The sequence below is a fragment of the Lacerta agilis genome, chromosome Z (assembly GCF_009819535.1).
Source record: "Lacerta agilis isolate rLacAgi1 chromosome Z, rLacAgi1.pri, whole genome shotgun sequence".
Lineage (NCBI taxonomy): Eukaryota > Metazoa > Chordata > Lepidosauria > Squamata > Lacertidae > Lacerta > Lacerta agilis.
The window spans coordinates 39665274-39691456 of NC_046331.1; the positions used below are offsets into that span (position 1 = coordinate 39665274).

The window sequence follows — 26183 nt, forward strand, 5'->3', positions numbered from 1 at the left end:
TCAGTATTCCCTAACCCCCTTTTCTAGGGTATCTTTGTCAATCAGTATAAGATTCCAGCCAATCAGGGGTCACAGAATGAATCTGAGGGTATCAAGGTGCTGCATAACTAATCAGATGTGCTTATATGACAGCATCAGTGAGGGAGAATGGAGGAAACTGGAACACAGAAAAGTGCCTTATACTGAGTCCAGACCCTTGCCCATCTAGCTCAGAATTGCCTGTACTGATTAGTGGCAGCTCTCTAGAGTCAATCACAGCCCTACAGGAAGATTCTGAGGATTGAACCTGGGACTTCCTGCATGAAAAGCAGTTGCTCTGCCACTGAGTTTACTGCCCTTCCCCCAATTGATAAGGCAAAGCTTCCACCTACTTCCCCCCACTGTATCAGCTAACACTTTCGGGACCTTTTACCGCCTCCCTGCTCCCAAATCACAAAACGTATCACCTGGTTTGGCCCACAGACGCACTACCACAAATGCAACGTGTTTCACTACAACCCATCAATTTATGTCCATCAATTTTTTGTCAGCATTTATGAACCCTGCCCCACCTTATACTGAACCTTTTCATTTCGAGGTTTTCAGCACTGCTGTTTCAGTACTGAGACTGACCTTTCCTTCTTCTTCACAAAGTACCTGTGGATTAGTTATTAGACCTGGAGCAGGAGACCAGTTATGTTTGTCCATCTTGGAATTTTATAGGCTTTGTGACTTTGCTGCTCAGTTGATCTTTTGTGGTATTTTATCTATTGTGCCTTTGCTGTTATTTTTTTATTGATCATAGACTAGCGATGATTTGTTGTAATTGCTGGGAGTGATTTTCTGTTTAATTATTACTTGCAGATATTATGATATAAATTTTATCATGTAATTTTTATTTTTCAAATGGATGGTTGAATGTTACCTTATTTAAGTCATATATTTTAATAGCCCAATTTTTCATTATCAATTATTTGTACTGGACTGGATTGTCGTAGAATGTGTGATCTTTATTGTATATCTGCTAAATCTATGATTGCCTTGTGTACAGCAATAAGTGTGGTATACGAATTGGAAACAAAATTAAATCAACACATTCAACTGCCTGTCATCAAATGTCACAAAAACAATGGATGCAAACATATGTGTGAACCAGCCTTTGAATTGTGCTCATGATGAGACGACGCACAGAACCCAGCATAATGGATCCAAAACTATAGTTCCACATCAAGCAGATGCAAGATCCATCTAGCTCAGTATGACTTTCTCTGACAGTGATTCTCCAAGTTCTTAGGCAGGGAGGTGATGAATGTTGGAAGATTCAGAACAGATAAAAGAAACTACTTCTTCAAACAGCACATAAACTATGAAACTATGGAGGCAGTGATGGCCACCAGCATAGATGGCTTTAAGAGAGGTTTAGACAATTTCATGGAGGATAAGGCTATCAATACGTACTAGTCATTATGTCTATGTTCCATCTCCATGGCTGGAGGCATTATGATTCTGAATACCAGCTGCTGGGATTCACAAGTGGGGAGAGTGATGTTGCACTCAGGTTCTGCTTGCAAACTTCCCATAGGCACCTGATTGGCCACTGTGAGGACAGGATGCTGAACTAGATGGGCCACTGGCCTAATCCAGAAGGATTTGCATTTTTTCAACCAATGCTAGCTTAAGTGAAAATGTCATGGTTTGACCATGTGTCTGTCTGCAGCCAAAACACATGATCTAACACTGAACTGTGCCCCCTCCCATCTATTTCCTAATACCAGAAAATTAAAAAGTAACATGTTTCCAATAAAAAAATAATTAGAAAATATAGGCGTGCTCATGCCTCTTTACGACTGCAAAAATTTCAAAACTTGGGGGAGTTGGAGAGGAATACAAATGCCACCACTGACAAGATTGCGTTGTTTAATGTTCCTTGTCAACTTCGAGAGAACACAACTGCATTTTGATTTGAATGTTCTGAAGAGCAATATTGACTGTTGTCACATTACCCAATATGAAAAGCTTGCTGTGAAAACCCTCTTGATGCCTGATTGCTCTTCATAAGGGGTTCCTGCTGGTTCATTTCAAAGAATGAATTACCTTTAATTCATAGCATGAAGACATTGCCAGTTTTTGTGTGTGTTTTGTTTTTTGTGCTCCCAGGTGGCTCTTTTTGATGTGGCAGAGAAGTTCCAAAAAGATAAGATGAAACACTCTTCAAGAGTAGCTAGATATCATGAAGAGTGTTTCCTTTTTCAAACAGACTTCCAAGAAGTATACTCATAGTCTTTGGGGTTAGGAATCTAGTGGCAATTATCACTGAAAGCGCCAATCTTGTAATAAGATAACTTCTAGCTCAGTAATGGCTCCTTGCTTATTTTTCATTGCTTTGAGCTCTTTAAAGACACTGTTCTGATTGGGGTTTGTTAAGAGTGTTGACGCAGCTGAGTTTTGTTCAAGACATAAATCTGTTGATGTAAGATGAGACTAAGATGCTGCTAAGATTCAGTATGCAAATGACCTTTACAGTTTACACATTTCAATATATAGTATTAACTGGTTCGGACCTCACAATAACCCATGGTTTACCATGATGGGAGCAAGCCACAGTGAATCTCAGGCATGCACACTTTCAATGCTCCTTTTCTCCCCCACTGTGGCCACGAAGAAAAGAATGAAAACTTCCACTTACATTTTTTAAAAACTTTGTTTTTCACTTTCTGGAAATGCTTATACCAACCGCCATATAATCCCCCCAAGAAACATTCAATGCACATACAAGGCAAATGAAACTGCCAAACTTTAAGCAGGTTTGTACAATAGTTTAGGAGTTCATTAAAATGTTTTCTACTTTCCATTTTAACAGATTTCCCAGAATGAGCAGTAGGTAGCTAGTCACTTCCAATTTTTGTTTAACACATCTTAGCATGTTACCATAAACTGTGGTTAATCTTAACTCCAGATTACTGAAACAAGCCATCGGATTCATATCCCATGGTTTGAAAGTGGCTGGCTTCCAACAAAGACAAGCTGCAGTTAATTAAAAATGGAAGCAAAGGGTTTCAATCTCCTCCTTGCAACTTTGCTGGAAGGGGGGGGGGAAGGGGGAGCATGCTGGCCCAAAGCTCACTGTGGCTCATTCATGTCATGATAAACCATGGCTATCTTGACATATTCATTAATAATCCTAAGAGGGCTTTAAAAACAAATCTTTGCAGACATGGGGCTCAAGATTATATAAACATTACTATGACATTTGCTTGCAAATTTCTTTTCCTTTCCTCTTTGTATTGAGCTACAATGCTGCCTACACCTATTCATTACTGTAATCACCAACATGTACCCAACCACAGAATGATATGCATTTGCCCCAGTCTAAGATTGCCATCTTGTACCCATCTAATGCATTTGCTCAATATTATTTTGGAACTTAAGAGCACTTTCTTCTTTTACTTGGGCTTCTGCCTTGATTCTGTGAAACTGCCAGTCTCACAATACACTTCTGCTGATCTTTGGACATGTAGATGAATCATGGGATGTTGTCATGCCATTAAAGTATAATGTGTGAGCCTGTTTTAAAAAGGAACCGGTGAACCCAGTGAGAACCATCTGCTTGCAATCTGGTGGTTGGTTTTTCCTTTAACACACCCAGGATTGTAAGGACACATGGGTGCCTTAAATATGTATCTTGAAATTGTTACTGAGGCTGTGCTGTCCTCAAAATCACTAGTGCTTTTTCTGGTTGTGAGCTGTTGGCCTGGATCCACTTGGAATCCATCCAGGGCCCATTTTAAATGAAGGACATCATGTTCTGTTTGTCATATTACTGAGCATTCTTGAGGACTTCCCTTAAAAGCCAGTCAAAAGTAAAACGAGGATGTGAAGAGTCATAAAAGGGATCCTTGTCATCAAATAACATTTTGAGCTCACTCTATTAACACACTATTAAAAGGTTCTGGCTCATGGGCTAGGGAAGCTACTGAGAATGATTAAAGACTTGGAAAGGCAATGTCTGAGGATGCACAACAAAACCATCTCTTATTATTTCAAACAACCTTGCAAATTCTTTCAAACCACCATCTCACCAGTTCCTGGAAACTGCAGGAAAGGACAGTGCTCTTCTACTCAGGTCCTGCTTGTAAGCTTCCAATAGACATCTGCGGCTGGCTTCTGGTCCAGCAAGCTTTCCTTGTCTTTTTATGTATATTTAGAACTGCCTCCCCCAAATACATCCATGATGCCACTTCTTTTCATTCTCTAAAATTACGGATACATCCCTCCTTTTTCTTTGCAAGCTTTGGTACAATCTCTTGGTACCTATTCCCTGCATTAGGGCTGAGAGACCTATGGCCCTCAAAATGTAGCTGCATCTCCTATCATTCCTGGACATTGGCCATGCTGGCTGGGGCTGATGGGACCTGGAGTCCAACTATATTTGAAGGGCCACAGGTTTTCCAAACTATTACTCTACTCCAGGTAGTAAGAGTCAACAAATATGTAGGAAGTTCCATATTTTAGGATAAATGCAAACATTGAAATAAAATACAGTGGTACCCCGGGTTAAGAACTTAATTCATTCTGGAGGTCTGTTCTTAACCTGAAAATGTTCTTAACCTGAGGTACCAATTTAGCTAATGGAGCCTCCCTCTGCTGCTGCACCACCAGAGCACGATTTCTGTTCTCATCCTGATGCAAAATTCTTAACCTGAGGTACTATTTCTGGGTTAGCGGAGTCTGTAACCTGAAGTGTCTGCAACCTGTGGTACCACTGTATATATTTAAATACATATTGTGTGTGTGTGTGTGCGTGCGCGCACACACAAGCACCCCCCCCCCAGATTAAATCTGAAATGTGATCAAATGAGGTCACATATGTGAAACAGGCACAAACTGGGGGGTGGGGGGAAATGTTCTGGCCATCTCTGTAGATGGCCTCCATAAAACATTGTAAACCGGGTCTTGGCAAACTTTGGTCCTTCAGCTATTACTGAACTGCAACTCCCATCAGCCCTAGAAAGCATAACCAAATGACCAGGGATGAAGGTAGTTGAAGTTAGGACCCGGGGCAGGAAGCAACAGCAAAGGTTTTGCAGATCTTCCTTTGGAAAGTAAAAATAAAAGTAACTTTTTTTTCACCTTTGATCTGTCATGTGTAAAATCCATCACCTTCCCTGAGATGGCAGATCACTCCTCATAGGATTCTGATTGATAGCGCTGGAACCTTAGATCAAGCAGCAAAACAATAAGAGAGGCTGGTTCATAAAACGTGCTCTCCGTGTCTCTGGTTTTATATTTGGCTTCCTGTAGAGAGAGCTTTGGTCCCATTAAATGCACTATATACCACTGAGCCTAGAAATGCACTCTCCTCCTTATCCTGAAAGCAGGCATATAACCATATACCGGTACACCATGATTGACATATCTACTACTGCTTGTTATAAACTACAGAAACACTTTTTGTGATAAACTCAACTAATCCCCCCCCCCCAGAGCACAGTCCCAGCCTATCTGTTTAAAGGAGCAAAACCATTTTTTTAAAGCAAGGATGTCAACTATTTTATTGTAGAAATGGCACACTGATGTAACCTTGAAATAGGCTGGATACATGCCAACCTTCCTGAAGCACAAAAACACAGTTTTCCTCAATCTGGACTTGTCCATACTCATCCTCACCATGCTGCTTTCAATCTACACAAGGTTAGGTGTGGTTACTTGAAAACCCTCCCCTTGATTAGGTTATCCATGCCCCAGGTCTAAACCACTGAGCCTCTTGGGCTTGAGGATCATAAGGTCGGCGGTTCGAATCCCCATGATGGGGTGAGCTCCCATTGCTAGGTCCCAGCTCCTGCCAACCTAGCAGTTCGAAAGCACATCAAAGTGCAAGTAGATAAATAGGTACCACTCCAGCGGGAAGGTAAACGGCATTTCTGTGTGCTGCTCTGGTTTGCCAGAAGCAGCTTAGTCATGATGGCCACATGATCTGGGAAAACTGTCTGCGGACAAACGTCAGCTCCCTCAGCCAGTAAAGCGAGATGAGTGCAGCAACCCCAGAGTGGTCCGTGACTGGACTTAATGGTCGGGGGTTTACATTATGATGTCGCTGGGACCACCTAAACCTGTTTTTCAAATGGACACATTGCAGGGTAACACAGAATCAGGCTGCAACCAGATTATGTTTTCTGAATTAATCCAGTTTCTCAATAAGAGCTTACTGGGGGCATAAAAACATGCAGTATTTCCAATTTTTGTGGGGACTACATAGAAAAAAGAACAAAGACTCAGCTTTCATCGATTCTAGATTAAAAATGCCATAGCTATGCAGCCATATTGTGTTCTCAACAACACAATGACATTCTGCTGATGTGCTAACACCATTTTGCAGAAAAAAGCAGGAAGTAAAGAGCACCTTGTGGTTTGCCGCTGGCTGAGCAACTTCCTAGCATTCCCACCTGTGACACACACAATTCCCTCCCCCATCAGAAAGTCAACACTGTTTTGCAAAACAGCTAAAAATAAAATGACAAGAGTGGTTTTGCTACTTCCCTATCAAAAGGTATTAACAAAGATGGCCTGAGCATATATGCTCAATGCTCAGAGTCCCTAAACATCCTATTGCCAGAAGCTAGAAATGATTGACGTTGCAAGTCCAGGCTTCTGCTTTCCCTTGCTGACAAGCTGGAGAATTCTCAAGTACAATGAGGTTTATGTTTTTTCTCACTAAATAGAAACTAACAGACAACTGCCGGAGGGAGGGAGGCAAAATGCTGGCCCCCTAGGCAATCCCAGCTGGCAGAATGCTTTGAAAGCCTTTGAAAAGGAGAGGAGGACCTGCTTCATCCCTTCTGCCTGCCAAAGGAACCTGGCCTCTTAGCTAATAATAACAGAATTGTAAGAGACCATGAGGGTCATCTAGTCGAACCCCTTGCAATGCAGGAATATTTTGTCCAACATGGGGCTAGAACTCACAACTCTGTGATTAAGAGTCTCATGCTCTGCCCACTGAACTATTCAGGGTTAACTAAGCCTCCACATCCTGTCATGGCCAGTGTTCTCTGGCACATCACTACTCCTCTCAGCAAAGACTTTTTACTCAAAGACTTTTTGTATTACTCAGAGGGGTATTACTCAAAGGCAGATTATGTTGCTTTTCTCTTCATTGGGAATGATTGGATGCTCCAAACTCACCCAGTGCAGAAATGAGACGGAAACACCTTTCTTTCCCGTCCACAGAGGCTAACCAGAAGGAGGGAAAGCTAGAGGATAAACATGCATAGAAATGAGCACTTCTTCCTCTTCTTTAAAAATAATTAATTTCCCACAGTGTGCTAGCGTTCCCCAGCACGTTGGGGTGGACTCAGATATGGTCATGCTTGGAGTAGACCCATTAACATGCTCAACAATTTCATGGACCTACACTAAGCATTAGGGACGCTGGTGGTGCTGTGGGTTAAGCCACAGAGTCTAGGGCTTGCCGATCAGAAGGTTGGTGGTTCGAATCCCTGCAACGGAGTGAGCTCCCATTGCTCAGTCCCAGCTCCTGCCAACCTAGCAATTCGAAAGCACGTCAAAGTGCAAGTAGATAAATAGGTACTGCTCCAGCAGGAAGGTAAATGGCATTTCTGTGCACTGCTCTGGTTCGCCAGAAGCGGCTTACTCATGCTGGCCACATGACCCGGAAGCTGTACCCCAGCTCCCTCGGCCAGTAAAGCAAGATGAGCGCCACAACCCCAGAGTCGTCCGTGACTGGACCTAATGGTCAGGGGTCCCTTTACCTTTACACTAAGCATTATTAAGTCTGGATTCTGACCACAGTTTATGAATGATCTTGAACACAGCCTAGATATTGCTGGACTACAACCCCATCAGCTTCAAGTAGCATGACCAACAGGTAACGGATTATGAGAGTTATAGCCCTGCACCATGTGGAACGCACACATGTTTGGAAAGGTTGCATTGCACTACATCACAGCAGGAAAACAGAGCATCATCACTCAGGCATATTGAAAACTTTTCAAGGAGGAAGGAGAGGGAAATTACTTACGATTTCTGTGGCACTGATTTGGTTGCAACTTTGCCAGCCGGCTCTCCCCATTCTGAAAAGAAAGAAATCACATCCATATAATTGCACTGAATTTAACAGCACTCTCAAGAAAGGATTGTGACATCAAAACTGGTCCACAACACATTAACACAACAGTGTGAAGAAACAACACCGCAACACTGATCTGTTTCAGTAGCACACCAATTAATTTTGAACCTGTTGTCTTAATGATACCATATAGCGGGCAGAAAATGATATCTGATAGTTTCAAATAATATCAGGGAAGACCTACTTTGAACTCCACATCCTGAGGTCAGATGCTGTGGATCCTACAACAAAAGCACACAAAATGTCAACATTAGTTAAGAACTTAAGAGGGAAAACCTGTATTTTCTCCTTAGACTAAGGCACCAAAGTGACCTTAATAAACCAAGAAAACCCCTTACAGTATGTAGTTCTTGCAACAACAATGGCACCAGAGAGAAACATTTGTTGATTTGTACACTCAGAGAAAACTATTGAATTGTAGCCAATTAGGGCCCCTTCTGCACTATGCGTTTAAAGTTATAGCATGGCTTCTCCTAAGAATCATGGGAACTGTAGTTTCATGAGGGTGCTGAGAGTTATTAGGACACCCCTATTACCACTAGGTAGCTATGTGCATCTATGCCTATGAGTTAGATCATGATAAATAAAGTTTTGTGGTTGTTGTTTTTGGGGTTTGTGTTTTTTTAGACTGGGCAAGTGAACAGGCAATATTCCTACAAGGCTATGCCTGAGCCATTTGTTTCTGCCAGCGTTGACATATGAACCAATCAAGACTCTGATATCATCATCAGAGGTCCATCTTTGAAAGCCTCCTCCATTAAAGGTCCAGAGTGTGGCAACACAAGGATGGGGATTTTCTACAGTTCAGCTCCCTGGTTGTGGAATGTTCTTCCCAGGTGGGCTCTCCTGGCACCAACATTATATATCTTTAGGTGCCAGGCAAAAACTTTCTTCCATAACCAGGCCTTTGGCCTTTAACTATGACCTTTCATAAGTGGGTAGGATGTATTTCCTTTCCCCCTTGGTTTTAATGTATCTATGTGGGGTTTCTTGTTGGCTGGCTGGTTGGTTGGTTATAAGTTGCTTTTGGTTGCCCTGGGCAAGATAAAGCAAATAACTAATAATAATAATAATAATAATAATAATAATAATAATAATGTCCTAGTTGATGGAGTAGAGACAGTGCCAACTTGAAGTTTGAGCCATCTTTGGTCAAGGAAGCAAGAAGGGAGTTTTAAGCAGCTTCTGGGCAGGTATAGAATCAAAGAATCATAAAACTGTAGAGTTGGGACCAGAAGGGTCATCTAGTCCCACACCCTACAATCTAGGAAGCTTTTACCCAACATGGGATTGAATCCATGAGCCTGAGATTAATAGTCTCATGCTCTGTTGACAGAGCTATTCCAGGATTTGATAAAGTACCACTTCTGGCAATCTGTTGGGCCTGTCGCTGGGATATGATTCAATGCCCGTGACTCCTTCCCAGACAACTGCAACACCTCCTGGGACCGGACATCACCTGTCACACACTTCACCAGGACAACTGGCCTCTAATTCTTCAAACTTGCCCCCACCACTCTTCTGTAGCTGGTCAGCCCTTCCAAGATGTCCCTATGGGGCTCACGACAACATTGTTGATATGCATGATTAAATCAAATACGTTCAGGGCTGAACTGACGCCAGTGTAGCCAATACCATAAATTAATTCAGCTGAACCAACCTATGGTCTTCATGCCCAGTCTGCATTTCAAAGTTCACTCTTAACCTACCTGTGCCTTGCCTGAAATGGGAAACTTATTCTGTTCAGCCTTTCCAGGTGTGTGTATAGCAGTAAGTGGTGGAGGCCAGGAATGGGTCATCTCCTAGCAAGAGAACAAACAAAAATCAGAAGAATGTAGTCCACATTATACCCCCATCCATATTCTCTGGGTTGTAGCCAATGCAAGTTCTACTCAGAGCAGAACCACTGAAATTCATTGCCATGGCTACCTTAAGTTCATTAATTCCAAAGAGTCTATGTGAGTAGAACTTTGTTGGCTACAGCCTTCTATTTTGCTTATGATTTAATGAGCATTCAGAAAGACATCGACCATTTAAAATATATTTAAAGTACTATGATACCACTTCAAATTGTCATGGCTTCCCAAAAAGAAGTTTATTAAGGATTCCAAGTGTTGTTAGGAGGCCCCTGTTTCCCTCCTAGAGCTACAGTACTATTCCCAGATACAGGTAGGTAGCAGTGTTGGTCTGCCATAGTCAAAACAAAAACAAAAACAAAAAATTCCTTCCAGTAGCACCTTAGAGACCAACTAAGTTTGTTCTTGGTATGAGCTTTCATGTGCATGCACACTTCTTCAGATAAGTGTGCATGTACATGAAAGCTCATACCAAGAACAAACTTAGTTGGTCTCTAAGGTGCTACTATTCCCAGAGTTTCTTGTGAAGAGGGATTGTCTGTTAAATCACTCAGTGGATTGTAGCTCTGTGTGGGGAATAGGGGTGTCAAGATTTTCACCCCTCAGTGTAACGATTTCAGAACAACCATACTGGATAAGAAGAGTAATATTCATCATTTTCTCCAGTGAAATACTTATTTCCAACACAGAAGTTCATCCTTGTTCTAAGTTAGCAATACAGCTGGACCTGATACACACTTCTGAAACACTGATAGGGAATAATCAAGGTTTCTTTGTTCACTTATTTGTGGGAAGAATCCAATGTCTAAGACTGGAAGGATTAAAAAAAATCTCTGAGCATCACAGGAGTAACAGAAATGTTTTAAAGTGGGGTGTAATGGAAGTTCAGAAAATCAAACCGGGGTTTACTTCCATGTGGTTTGGACTTACAGAGTCATGTTAGCTATTGGAAAGGGTGCAGAGTTTATGTACTGAAAGAAAAGGGATTAAATGACAGTTAAGTGAGTATGGTTTTGTTGGCTTCAGAGTTGCTTTGGCCCTAAGGATGTATCTGCTTATCAAAGTGTACTCCTTCCTGGAAAATTTATTTAAACATTGTTTAAATTGATACGGCGTGTTTTATTGTAAGGGCTAGGCATGCACACTTCTCCAGCCAAGTCTCCTCCTCCTTTTTCTTTTTCCTCCCCCTTCCAGCGACCCTTTTAAACTAGCTGTACATGCCCTGAGGTAAGGAACTGAGAAGGATAACATACAGAAGATGCTTAATGAATAGCTAGGGAAAAAGAAGCAACAGCAGCATAATTTGTCTGCAAGGCTGTAGGGTTAATGGTTCCTACAGTGCTCAGAGGGGCTGGAGAGAATTAGCAGGAGGCTCATGTAATTCTGCAAGGCAGGTTTGTGAAGCAGTTGCTGCAGGAGGAACTCCCGTCTACAAGTAAGAAAGGCCAAGGAACTTTCAGTAAATGAACCCAATGAATTTAGACTAGCAGCAATTGCTCTCTTTTCAAATGATTGGTTGTCTTAAAAGGAGGCTGGCTAGATTGATAGTGGATAGATCTATCGTGAGCTGAGAGGCAATCAGTAGTTGCTGGCAGGGTGGTTTGGTCAAGGCGCGGCTTCCCAGCACCATGCATCATTACCACTTATGGAAAGGGAGAGGGGCAAGGTAGCAGTGGAGCTTGGCATGGTGTGCGTGCAGCATTGGGAGCATTGGATTGGCTCCAATGGTGTGCTTGCACCATGCTGAGCTCCCTTCTACCTTCTTCCCTCCCTCCTGGTAAGCAGAAGTGATGCATGGCATTGGGAAACTGAGAGAGAAGCCCAGCATCAGCCCTGCTGCCCCACCAGCTGCTACTGTAGGCAATAGTATCTAAATAGAACTTCCATTGAACAAAAGCAGTTTTTGGGAATAAAAATATGGGTAGGGCTATTGCCTTTGACTTCATATCTCACTTGCAAGTTTCTCAGGTGTTAAGAGTTTGACCTAAAGCTATCAGGGCTGTGGACTTTTTCCTCGGAGTCTCGGGGGAAGCAGTTAAATCAGAATTGAAGACATAATTGCCAATATTGTGCTTTGCTGAATCTGAGCTGCCTTAAATCTGTGCTGTGTTATTTGTATATTATGCAATTTGAACCTTCTAAGTTAGGAGTGGAGGAGCCTTTCCTAGCTGGTGGCCTCAATGTTTACCTCCTCACCTCTGGAGGGCCAGATTTGACAGTGGGGTCCCCAAATGCCAATCACCTGACATCACAGTGACATCAGGGGATGGCACACTTTAAAGGCTCAGGGCTTCAGAGTGCAGCATGGGGCTGTTTGAAAGCCTTTTTGCAAAGCATCCCATGCTGCTCTTTAAACCTCTGATCTCTTGGGTGTGGAGTTCCATTATGCAAGGGTAAATCCAATGGAACAAATTGCTTAGCGCTGCACTGGATAAAAGTCATAGGGTTGTATCAAACATAAATCATACTCAAGAGTAGACCAATTAGCCATGCCCATTATTTTCAATGGCTCTACTCTGAGTTAGACTAACATGAGATGCAACCCATAAAATTCCAGCTTACCAATGGAGCAGCAGCACATATATAAAGTTGCATCAAAGGACAGGAGGAGGAAAGCTAATTTCTTTTTAAGAACTGCTAATACTAAGTAACATATAATTTTATCTCTGTAAATTTTAAAACCCTGGCAGGGTTCTTTCCACAAAACAAAAGAAAACTCTCCTGCCGCTTCTTGTTCTGCATGGGTGGTTTTTTAAGGGGTCTGTGATAATTTGTTCCATCCATCTCAAGAAGTACAGACAAATTAAGAAACAAACAAAAATACCCTACAACATAGGCTTCCCTTAAAAATAGCCAACACTTGGGCTTTGCTCCAAGAAGAGAATGTAATTACAATTTGCAATTGTCAGACAAGGCTGGAAATATCCAAAGGCATTTATTTGCATGTATGTATGCATGTATGTTCAGACTGTTTCCATTTCACGGTGTAATCAATTCCAATTCCATACACAAAACTTAGCTGACAGTTGCAAAACAGATTGATGCACAAATGGGAGCAAGCTTGACGCAAATGTTTGGGACACCAGCAGCAGGCGTCCACTTCCCAACATTGACTCTGCATTTTCTGCTCCTGTCTGGAGATCCTTATTGAGACCTTGTGGAATTGACAGCCATGTGTTGCTTTTCATGCCATTCTGCGATCATTCAGAACGCAAAGCATACTTGGCCCTTTCAAAAGACCGCAGACATTTGCAAATGAAAAATGAAAAACAATTGCCATTGTAAAACTGCTGATATCATAATGCCATTATACAAATTATGGTACAACTGCATTTAAAATTATTGTGTGCAGTTCTGGTTGCCTCACCTCAAAAAGGATATTGTAGGGTTGGAAAAGGTTCAGAAGAAGGCAACCAAAAATGAGGAGGAGGAGGAGGAGGCAACCAAAATGAACAAGAGGATGGTGGAGCTACTCCCTTACAAGGAAATGTTGTAGTGTATGGAGAAAGAGCTGTTGTATGCCAGTTTGCTATTTATGTGGCAAGCAAGTTAGAGAAATTTGGCAGGATCTTCTGTACAGGGAAAATAAATGGAAGAATCCATTGCAAAGGCTCTCTTCATCACAACACAGCCCTGTGCATCCACCTAATGGTCTTGAGTTTATAATTTAGTATCCCATTTTAATGTAATGCATTCATGGCTTATACGAAGCAAGTTAGAATTAAACCAAGGAAATGGAGAATTCAGGCTCTGAATCCTCCTATGTGCTAAATTGAGTGCTAATGTGCCACTGGCTGCGATTGCTGTGTTTAAATCCTTGAGGATTTTGGCTGGACTCATCTTGGGCCTTTTGCAAAGATGCAGATTAGTGATGGACTCCAGTGGTTTGGAGGCTTAGTGCATAAAGTAGAACTAAATGGTTTCAGGAATAATTCCACAAACAGGCACTGTGACAGTTTAGTTTTGTCCTTTAGAGAAACCAGAGAAGTTTCTTTTTGGTGCTTTGGAAATTAGTGCTTCTGAAATGAAATGCACTCCATGAAATGTTTATCCTACTGAATCTAGCATAACGAAGGGCTCTATATCCACAGATTCTCTGCTGAGGGAGTTCTTCCTGGAGAACGGGGGGAATGGCTCAGGTTATTTCTGTTCTGTGTCACTTTTATATGTGCTTTTTATGGGACTCCTTTGATCTGTTTTCTGCACACACACACACACAAAAACATATGCGTAATAAATTCACGTTTAATTTGTGTGCTTTCCCACTCAAAGTATGTATTTACATGCATTATTTCCATAAAATGCATTTTTTGTAAGCTTTTCAATGCATTTCCCCCTAAATTGTGTATTTTTGTATGCATTTCTACAGCATATTTTGACCAGAGAGAGACCAGAGAGCCCCAATGAGTATGACCCCAAGACTTCAGATGGGGTTCTCTCTCAGCCCTACCTGAAGATGCTGAGGACTGAACCTGGGACATTCTGTATGCATATCAGATGCTGTACCACTGTGCCATGGCCCTTCCCCATGTTCCTTATGTTCCTAAGAAAGGAGGGATATAAATGTAACAAATAAATATTTGTAAATAAATCTAATTTTGTGAGCATCAGTTCAAGTCATTCCTTCTTTATTGGCTTTTCCTCCCTGAAGGTTGAATGTCTGGAGCAACTGTACCTCAGAAAATGACTCAGAAACTTCAAGTGGTTCAAAATGCAGTGGTTAGATTACTGGCTGAGGTTCCCTCCAGATCTCATGTAACCCATGTTTTAAAACAGCTGCACAGGTTTCCAGTTCATTTCTGGGCCCAATTCAAGGTGCTCATGTTATGTTTAAGCCCTAAATGACTCAGGCCCCACATAGCTGAAAGAGTGCCTCCTTCCCTACAAGACCGAATTGGGGGCTAAGATTAGCAGAGAGTGCTCCATTTGTTGATCCACCAACCTCCGATGCTCAGGGTGTGGTAGACAAGGAAAGGACCTTCTCTGTGGCAGCCCCTAAGTTGTGGAACTCCCTTCACACAGAGGTACATTTGGCACATTTATTTACACAGCTTTTGGCAAATGCTGAAGAGGCACTTCTTTACCCTAGCTCTTAACACCTGAGATGTATGCTTTCAGGACCTATCTAAAAACAGGTTTTAAATATATATATATTTAAAAATAATCGTGCTTTACAGTAATTGTTGCAACCCACCTTGGGACCTTAAGGTGAAAGGTGGTTAATAAATTGAAATGATAATAATGATGGTGAAAATGGTCTGATTGCATCCCACATTAATATTACCTCCCGGCAATGGCAACACACACTGCATTGTAGGTGATAATGATTATGGGATTCTAGCCTAGGAATACTCAGGCAAAAGAAGACAGCTCAGGGCGTTCAAGAGCAAGCTCACAATTGCTCAATGGTGTTGTGAAATACAAATGATGCGGGAATCCTCAAGGTTCTCCTTGTCCTTACTCTCTAAAAGCTACAACCTTTAGAAATATCTAGGGGATGGAGAAACTCACCTAAGAGAAAAGGTCACAGTATTTGGGGGGTTCTTAATTTAGAGAAAAGACAAGCAATAAGAGACGTGATAATTGTGTTTAAAAGTATGCACAGAGTGGAGGAAACAGATAGAGAAAAGTTTTCTCCCTCTCTCATAACACCAGAACTCATAGATGTTAAATGAAATGTTGGAACAGGACAGACAAAGTAAAGCACTACTTCATTGTTAAGCTATGGATCTCATTCCCACAGGAGAGAGTGATGGCCACCAACTTGGATGGCTTTAATAGAGGCTTCCCCAGATTCATGGAGGTTAAGGCTATCAGTGGCTACTAGTCATGGTGGCTATGCTATGCCTCCACATTCAGATGCATCATTCCTCCGAATACCAGTTGTTGGGAATCAAAAGTGAGGAGAATGTTATTGTATTTAGGTCCTGCTTGTGTGCTTCCCTTAGACATCTGTGAAAACAAGACGCTGGGCTACATGGGCCATTGCCCTGATCAAGTGGGACTTGTCCTATGTTCTTAAACTAATGTCACACAGGTACAAACCCTTCACTGTCTTCTCTTAAGTATCATGTTTTTTCAGCCAGGGCAAGCCAAGAGGGCACAAAATACGGTTGCAGAGAAATTCAGGAAAGCTTTGAGAACCCTGACTCCCCCCCCCTAATTCCTTCCTTTCTTTTAAAGAACAGATCTTAATTATTACTACAGCATGCATTGCCTTTGTTGCCTCCAGCTGGTCATCAAACACTAGCAGGCTGTTCATTAGCAACAGTTTATCAGGGGGTCACACAGAAAAAAGCTGGATAGACGCCCATGTAAAGACCACCCAGAAGAACCATGATTACTACACTAGTTAGCCCTAAGCAGTGAATGTTATTCATAACTCCTGCAAGTGTCAAGCAGTGACAATTACCAGTTATCATACAAAGCGGAACTGGAGTAAACCTGCCAAAGAACACTGGTTTTTTCCCCTCATACCCCCAGTGCAACATGCAATTTATTATCAAGTTCCAGCAATTACAAAATGGAGCTGTTGATCTCGCTTTGCTGGAGAGATACAAAGGCTAGACTTGGTAATGTAGCAATGTCTTTCTCTTTCTTACAAAGGCAACTCATGTTCATGTTCTAAGAGAGAGAGAGAGATGCCCTGAAATGACAACTCCACATTGGCAAAAGGAGACAGAACGACGCATTTAGCAAAATCCCCCAGCCCAAGTCTTTTCAAAGAGAAACAGTCAGTAGGGCTGCTTCTGAGGACTATTCTCGCTTTTCAGACGCAATCGCTTCCTTGTAGTGTTCACTTATCACATTAAGAAAAATGGTAATGAAGGGATCATGACAACTTCTTTTTGAAAGCGACAAAGGCAGAATTGCTCAGGCAACAAAATAAGGAAGAATGATCACTACTTTCTTGGAGAGAGGCCTCCAGTGAGCAACTCAAGAGTGCTGCTCACTTTCTGTCATTACTTGAAAGCCGGGGAAAGAGAAAAAGTGGAAGGCAGCTCCAGGTTTACATCTGAGCAGTGCACTTGCGCTTCAAGGGATCTTAACACCATTCTCCCCTCAGGGCTTCCTACAGTATCTCATTTCCTGTTTCTTAGGGCACACTGCCTTTAAGTGCACACCTAGATCATGCCTAGAAGGGCCTCCTAATTTGGCCTATGAGGCTGTTTTCTCCAAGTCCCACCCACCTGCCTTACCCTGACATTCTATGGGACAGATAAAGAAGTGAGGTAAGCACCGATCAGCTGACCAGTGCTTACAGCAAAACTCACAGGAAACGGTTCCTTTGGCCATATGGTTTGATTTCAAACCACACAGGCAAAGGAAAATGCTTCAGCTGACATCATGGTGACATCAGATGACTAGCAGTTTTTAAGCCTCACTCATCTGTCAATGTGGTCAACACAGGTTAGCAGACAGCAGGATCCAGTAATTTGTGTAGTAGCTAGCCTATTGTACAAATGTGTAGTTGTTCCACCTACTTTTGCCTCTGGCACCACCCACTACTGGCATGTGGCCCTTAGGATATAGCTTGGAAGGGAATGTGGCCCTTGGGCTTGAAAAAATGCCTAAGTCCCTGTAGCTCTCCTGCCAAACTTCACAAAAAGCAGAATTCATGCCAGACATGTGGTTCCAGTCATTGTTCATTGCTTGAAAATTCTAGCTGCCATATTGAAATCTGCCCTGTATTTGCCACATTCTGGGCCCGTCTAGTTCCCGATACCTCAAGGGTTACCATTTTCCAGCTGAGCACACTTGCTGACTGAGTTGTAGTCAACACACTTTGTTGTCTTTGGAACAAGAAGAACAGTAAACGCTTAGTGTAGGGATCTCAGTGTGGCAGCTCAGAGACATGGTTGAAACCTTCTACAACAGTTTATCAGATATTCTTATAACTAAGATTATCTTGTGGTGAGATAGGATTTCTTTGGGCTACTTGATTTGCATTTGTTCCCAAGTTACTGTTGCAAACCACTTTGAGCAACTGGAAAAGGGAAAAGTGATATATGCATTTAAACCCAAAACAAAGTAAATGTGTTTCTCAGGTTCATGTTGGCTCTTTCTGACAACAACAACAACAACAACAACAACAACAACAACAACAACAACAACAAAACGGGTAGGCATATATTCTCCTCTCCAGTTGATTCCCCACACTCATGCCTTCAGGGGAAACATAACATCAAAGGTGTTATTGACTCTAGGTCTGGCCTCATGCTATTTTAAACTAATGGCTAGTGGGCCTTTGAGTTTTGCCAACCAGCTTGCAGAGTATGTTCTGTCAATAAGCAATGCAAGGATATAACGCTATCTACAGTGATGAAGAAGTATTCCTATTAAAAGAAAAACTGGCAAGGAATCTTGAACCACAATTGTGCCCCCGAAAAACTCAGTAATAGAAAACAATACTTTCCTGACCAATCCCTAATTTTTGTTGGGGATAAGAGCATTCCCCATTGCTGATAGGCACCACCACACAGTTTCAGTTAGTTTTAAAAAACATCTGCTCTGTACGACGTGCAGACCACACGTTGTTCGCCAGCTGACATCCATCTTTAAATGTATTGCTCTTTGTAAAATATCTTTGCTTCTGGGCTTAGACTTTATATATAGGAACTCTTGGCCCAAAGCTGATAAGGAACAGAAAACAGAGGTTTCTAGTTAATTTATATTTCTTTTGACTGAGGGACTGTTGACCAAAAATCAAATGCTTAAAATGGGGGAAAACAAACCTCTCTCTAGCAACTTCAGTCTGGAAGTACATGCTGTAGAATATGTAGGGGTGTTGCTAGAAAGGTCACAGGTTCAATCCCCAGCATTTCCAGTTCAAAGGCTCAAAAAGCAAGTGAGGTGCCTCTAAGATACATTTTAGGGGCCACAGGATTGCATTCAAAATTCTCTGTCTCTCTCTCTCTTCTCTCTTACATTCAAATAAGCTGAGCCAGTCTTGATGTGGACTTTTACTAGCCTTTACATCTCAATTTCCACTGCTGATTTGTCTAACATATTGGGGATATCGAAAATATTGCCGAGCAAATGAAACTGGGCCAGATTTATGATGCCTTGCTGAGATCTACTTATGTGACCCTGAAGCTGGATTGTCTTAAGCCCTGCATCATCATCAACTCCACACCTGTACAAATGATTAGTGTTTGACACAGAATATAAATTTTCTGGGACAGATTCCATCCCCCTCAACGTCTAATTATTGCACAGCTGGGAACACACAGCATATGTAAAACAAGGGAGATGCGGCCAAAGAGCAATTTTCCTGTGTCAGGGAATCCTCTGGCAGCACAATAATTGCCAAGCTAGACAGATCAGTTTCTACTCCAGTCCTTGCCTCACCCAGCCCACAAGAGAAGATTACTTAAATAAATCCATAGAGAATGAGATGTTAGGAAAAATTGCTTCTTAAGACAAGGGGTTGTACTCAGCTGAGTCCTATTCAGAGTAAACCCACTGAAATTAATGGGCCTATGTTAGCCATGTTTATTAATTTCAGTGGGTTTGTTCTGAGTAGGAATAGTGATGGATATAACCCTAGTTTCCCCTCCAAGAACATCTACATCTTGGATGGGGAATTGGTGGACCTGGTGCCCCACACATTGTTGGTCTACAACTTTCACCATACCTGATAACTACTGGCAATGCTCAGTGAGGCTGATGGGAGTTGGAGTCCCCCAACATCCAGAGGGCTACAGATTCTCCATCCCTGACCTACATATGTCATTGACGGGTCATGCCTTCCATTAATTCTGTCTCCTTTCTGCACAAACAATAAAACATATTTTCCAAGACAGCCAAGCAGAAGTCTCAAGTCTCAAGCCAACAGCACAGGGAAGGAGAATATGTGACCTTCCACATGTTGCTAGACTACATCTTCCATCATCCCTGAACTTTGGGGCAAGAATCTAATTGCATGCCAAGGCCTTGCACCCCACAGTACCCCACTGAATAATAAACACACCAATACAAGTGTTGGGTATTATGAGCTAAAACAGGCCATAACTTTATTAGCTGCAGATGTGAGCAGTTTAGTTTAGGCATTGGGTAAAGCCAGGCTATATCCTGACTCCTGCCTGTCTGCAGGGAGTCACACTAAGGGAAAACCACCAACAGAGGGAGCCCTATGACTTACATCAAATAAGAGCACCCTGAGGGGTCCCCGTTGGGGTCATGGCATGGCCCTAGCCCACGTCCAGGTTTTGGCCAGGATCCATACTCCTGGATCCCTTTAACAGGATACCCTTAATGAGGAGGGGCAGGCAGAGGCTACAACCTCCCCTCCATTTAAAAAAGGCTTACCCTGTGCCTAGCCTTACAAAGTGGTGACGATTGCTACTAGGTAGGCAAAAACCAAATGGCAGGTGCCAATTCGCCAAGTGGAAAAATTCCTACCCAGCCCCAACAACGAGACGGCTGACATTTGTCCATAGCAAGGTTATGTCATAACAAAGCTTTAAAAAGAGGGCGTGTGGGTAGGGAGATCTGGCGAGGAGGCAAGAGAGGGAAACCCCCAGCTGCGCCACGGTTTAAATTATCCACGGCCACTCCCCCTGCTGGCAAAGATTGGCCGGGCAGGGGTCACGTGGCTGGGACAGATGCGGAGGGGGCATCGATCCCCACCCCTGAGCTGGGTCACTACAGTGGCCCAGATGCCCGGCCACAATGCCACCCACCGCGAAAGGTGAGCGGTCCTAACAAACACATTAATATTTCAGAACAACACAAAGCCAGCAGCAGAAATTCACTAAACCTTTGCCAAAACAGGGAACTCTAGGGGGATAGGTCAGAACAATGAAATGGTCTCCCATCCATCCATCCAACAGATTTTTAACTTGCCTTTCTGTCATTGAGGTTTCCAAGACAGCTTATGAATACATTTGAATACATTTCATAACTGTGGTCCCCCCACCGTGATGATGACCCACCCATGTGTTGAAAGAACATGTGAGGGAGCTGCAGCATGGACAGGCTTAACAATTCTACATGCTACATCCGCTTCCTCTGCTGTCTGCATGTTTACCTGGAGTAAGAAAGGGCTCTACATAAGTACAGATTATGCATACAGAGTCACAGTGTCACTATGCTGCTTCACTTTCCTTTGCTTCTGGACCTTTGCCTCCCAACATGGCAGGAGCTTCCTTAGAGGCTCCTTCAGCTCTTGAAGTGCCCTTTTGTGGGCTTCCCTGATGGCATATGGCAGTGGCAGCAGCAGCAGCAGCAGCAGCAGCAACCCTCCCAAGAGCACCCAAGACTTGCTGCTGCTATTTAAATGTATCAACCTGCCCAAGAGTGTCCATCTTGCTCTGGGGCATGGTGGTGGTGATTTAACTGCTAGGCCTTGCTGTTATGGTGCTTATCAAAGTGCTGTGTAATGATAGCCCAAGACAGGCATTGTCAGTTGACCCTTTCAGGGCCCTGAGTCCTTGGCAGCTGCCCTAGAGTGCCAGGAACTGACACCATCTCTATTCTAGCTCTAAAAATATTTGCCGAAGAGTTCTCCCCAGCACTGGGGCATTGAAGATCCAGGAAACCACCATCCCCTGCCCTGACCATGATGCCCATATAGTCCTTCCAAATGCCATGGACCAACTGGACATCACAATACAGGGCTCTCATTCTCTCCGACTTGCACCATGCAAGGCAGTAGTGCAAAGACCTGAAGTCTCTCGTCTGTAGCCCTGGCTGCTCCTGGCATATGGGTTGATTTATCTACTCTTCTGTTGGAAAGTGCCCATTCTTACTCATTCTTCAGACAGCAAAAGGGCTAGGTTGCTAAGTTACTGATATTTGACATCACATCCTTCCCAAGGTGTTCCTACATTTGACAGGCTTGCATGATTTACTATGCTGGGTGGCTTGCTGTTCCCAGGCCCAATGACGTCCGTAAAGTCACTTGAAATTCAGATCATCTCCTCTCCTGCCCCCCTACCCGACCTCTTCCCAGCAAAACCTCTGGATTCTACAAGAAAATATTGAAATGGCTTGTGAGCAGCCCTGCTAGACACTGTGCCGGTGTGTTTTAAAATGCAATCAGCACCCTCATCTTATGCAGTTTTCCAGCATCTCTTTTTTAATATAAGTCAGAAGAGGAAACAATGAATAGGGTGACAAGGAAGGTGGGGATGTTGGGATAAACCTATTAGTGGGCTAATTTTGCTTTGTGAACAAGTCACCTCAGCTATGGCTGGTACATATTAAGTCGATTAGCGCTTTTTCAAATGCTACGAGAAAGGTAATACCGCACATAATTTACTCAGTCAAGGGCATTTTCACCTGCTGATCAATTTACATATTCTCCAATGTCATTAGATTGAATCCAGTCATCAGAAGGAGAGAGGAGAGAATAAATTACAGCCTTTTGTTCATTTAACTCAAGTCATTTTACTCTAATTATAGGCAGGTTTTGTTTTTGCTCAAGACTACAGAGCTTTTAATTAATATCACACCTGTCCAGCTATTTGTTCAAGTGTTCAAAAGCTGAATGTGTGTTCCTAGCTTAGACTAGTGCTGTTCTTGGAGTGGGTATCTGTTGGAGCTCGGGGAGCTCCCAGACTGCAGCTGTTTTGACATGGGCTCCAATCACACACCAACAAATTTAGGTTGTGCAATTGTAGTGGATTGGTAGGTCTAGATTGGACCTTTTGCAATAAGGAAAGTGGCAGGGAAATGCCATGGAAAGTGTGAGAGAACACTTGCTCTGGTTGCAACATCCTCTAACCTCTCCCAACAAACAAATCAGAACAAATTATCATAAACAGCCAACATTGTCTAATCTCCAGCAAACAAACCAAGAGGAAGTCCACACTCATAATTGCCTTTCATTTCACAGCCTTCTCCATTCTCATTGGAACTGTTTCTCCACACTGGATGGCAAAGGTGTGAGCACAATATTTAACATGTGGGTCTTTTGCACTGGATGGAAAGGTCATTTGTGAAACTATGCATGGCGTGGAGAAAGTAGATAGACAAAAATGTCTTCTCCCTATGTTATAACACTAGAACTTACAGGCATCCTATGAAGTTAAACGCTGGAAGATCAAGGATAGATAGAAGAAAGTACTTCTTCACACACTGCATGGTCAAACTATGGAACTTGCTCCCACAGGAAGCAGGAGGATAAGTCTACTGATGACTACCAAGCATGATGGCTATGTTCTATTTCCCCCGTCACAGGCAGCATGCCTCTGAATATCAGTTGCTAGGAATCACAAGTGGGGAGCAATGCCGTTGCGCTCATGCTTAGCTTGCTGGCTCCCCGGTGTACTTCGGTGGCCACTGTGAGAACAGGATGCTGGACAAGATGGGGCATTGGCTTGTTCCAGCAGGCTTGCCTTATGTTCTTCAGAGTTTTCTGAAGTGAGAATGTACTTTTTTATGATGCTCAGTATACATGTGGTATCTCTAAGTGTTGTAGCCTCCACCTGGTGGAGCCATTGGGCAAAATATTTCCCAAGAGGCCTCTATGTGGGGGTAGTAAATGGTTCTTTGGGCTGGCTTAAATTTGTCAAAATGTGTGTCTGGTGTTGGGCTGGATAGATTGCTGTACACAGTAGAACAGGTGTGGGGAACCTTTGGCTCTCCGGAGGTTGCCGAACTAAAACTTCCATTAGCCCCAGCAACCATAGCCAATGGCAAGGGATAATATGCCATCAATATTTGGGGGCTGAAAGGTTCAGCAACAACTGGAGGTCTAAAGGTTCCCCATCACTGCCATAAATATTCCTGCACTAGATTTCAAGGCCCCAAAATGAGACTTTCCAAGTAGGAGAATTAGTGAAATGGAATGGAGTATGTATAGACATCTCCCCTTGCAGTCTCTTATGATGGAGAAGATGGACTTTCCTCTAGGACATAACCATGGTATATACGTTGTTATTATCCAAAGACACTTTTTGTCCATGCTGATTTTCCAAAATGCACAGTTGGGCAGTACCGTTCCTAGGACCATGCAAAATGTCACAAAATAGTGAGCAAGTTTCAACAACTCAATAACCCTTTATTAGGCAAGATATTAAACAAAACAGAGGCTGGGGACACAAGGGGGAAATCCTGCCTGATCGTCCCCCTCCTGCTTGTTTCCCTCCTCCTCCCAACAGTGTTTTAGCTACATGAGGATACACAGCAGAATGAGTTTGCTTTTAGTATGTAGGATTTATTATATGTGCATGCCACCTTTCTTCCATAGAGCTCAATGGTTGCACCCAATGCTAGTCACCCTAAGAGTAAACCCATTGAAATTAATGGACCTAAGTTAGTCATGCAAAATAATTTGAATTGGTCTACCCTGAGTAGGACTAGCAGTGACTTCAATTTGACGTATATGTTTATTTTTACTTCCCTCCCAACCCATTAGATTAGTCTGAGGGAGATGGATTGGGCTCAAAATCACCCAGTAACCTTCATGCATGAAAAGAGATTTGTACCAGATCTAAGTCTACAACAGTATCTGCTGCCCCCACTCCACAGGTTTTCAAGTGATATCAGATGGAATCATTTCGACTTACCCGCAATATGTCATCCACACAATTGGACTCACTGAGAAGGTTGACCTAGAAGGGGAGAAATGAATTATTCTTGTTATTACTATTATTAAATGTATTGCCCTCCAATAACCCGTAGGTTCCAGGACAGGTTACAACCATTTAAAATTCAGCAGGCAGTCAATGTGAAAGCAAACAAACTTTGAATTGTGCCAATGGAGCTGTTGCAACAAGGGAGTTGTATGTTCCCTATAACCCACTCTGGTCAACAATCTGGTTGAAATATTTGAAGTAAAAATATCCACAAAAACAGTTAAAAGAAGAACAGACTAGTAATGTCTGGAACAAACTTAATTTTCTACTTCCAAGTCAACGTTTATAAATTGAAGCAGTGCAAGAGAAGCGTTGCATTATTATAATTGCTTTTGGGTGGCAATGGTGGTGAGATTATATTAATTGCCCCTGGTTGAGGCTGTAAAATAGCCGAAGAAGTCCTTCTTTGCTACAATGCATAACTTAAAAAGCTAAAGAAGTCTGGATTTCAACAGGATTTTTACTACCTCCTCTTTAGTTACATTTCTAATTAAACCACTTTGATCTATTGATGCAAAGAGACACTACTAAATGTATTCACTATTGAGGTCTCTAGCCTTCCCTGAGATTCCAAAAACTCTTAGATCTGTATGTGCTCACACATCACACTTCTTAACTGCTCCCTAAAATGTAAAAGGAGAAGGAGATCCTAAAATAACTCACTTCCATTCAATTTATAAATTGCATTAATTAAATTCTGCATTTCCAGCAGTGTTCAGCCCAGGTTCTAATGCAAGATCTAATTAAAGAAAACAGGAAAGTTGGAAACACAAAAAAACACCCATACAAACCCCACCGCCACCCCACATACCAAAATACTAGAATTGTAACTGTTTAGCCTCAAATTAATGAGGCACTCTGCTAAGCAAGAATGTCCATAAATCCCTAATGTGGATTTTAAACACATTAAAACTTCCTAATACAAAGTGTTTGCCTTTGTTTTTATCCAATAACAAATAAGCCAATAATTTTATGCCTCTAAATGACACTATTAACTGTCATGGCATGTTTTATTTGACAATAGCTCTATTCAAATACAGTAAAAACCAATTAATTTGCTTGCTGTGAAATGCTTCTTGATAGCTTTTATGGTTGCTGTTCCCCCTGCCCTGTTCTCAAGGAAATGTAAATAGGAGGTCAGTAGAGTGCCTGGTTTCACTTTAAAACACAGGGCAATAAGCTATAGATTTTCTATTCAGTTTGCATTTCAAATGAATGGTAAGATAACCTCCAATTTTTGGAGGGTCATCCAACACACAATGTCACCCTGATAAGCAAAGAGTTTCAGAGTAATCATTTTACGACCTGTGAAATAGCCAAATATTTGAGATGTGATCGTTGCAAAATTACCACTTGGCTCTCTCTTTAAACAACAGCCAGCAATTGAGTGCTGAGCCTCTGTTCTTTCCTGCCACTTCCCACGCTCTGAAAATGCAGAAGCATGAAATTTGTCATTGCAATATTAGTGTATGACAAAGGTGGTCAACCTTTTTGGTCTGGCAGGCCAGATCTTTATCTTTCACCCCTACACTATGGGCTAGCTTTTGACAGGTGAGTGCGGCCACCCACCTGTCAATCATCTGATGTTATGGTGATGTTAGGCAACTGGTAGGTAGTTGG

The 26183-nt window shown here is 42.4% G+C and overlaps 1 protein-coding gene across 4 annotated transcripts in view; it reads right to left on the reverse strand.

Annotated features, from left to right (window-relative positions):
- The window catches only part of AFF2 (AF4/FMR2 family member 2), a 384550-nt gene that overhangs the window by 130763 nt on the left and 227604 nt on the right, over positions 1–26183 (reverse strand). For all 4 annotated transcript variants that reach the window (XM_033137049.1, XM_033137048.1, XM_033137051.1 and 1 more), the window contains exons 4-7: positions 24495–24539; positions 9832–9924; positions 8307–8343; positions 8015–8066 (exon numbers count right to left, since the gene is read on the reverse strand). In XM_033137049.1, coding sequence (XP_032992940.1) covers positions 8015–8066; positions 8307–8343; positions 9832–9924; positions 24495–24539 — 227 coding nt within the window. The remainder of the gene's footprint in view (positions 1–8014; positions 8067–8306; positions 8344–9831; positions 9925–24494; positions 24540–26183) is intronic.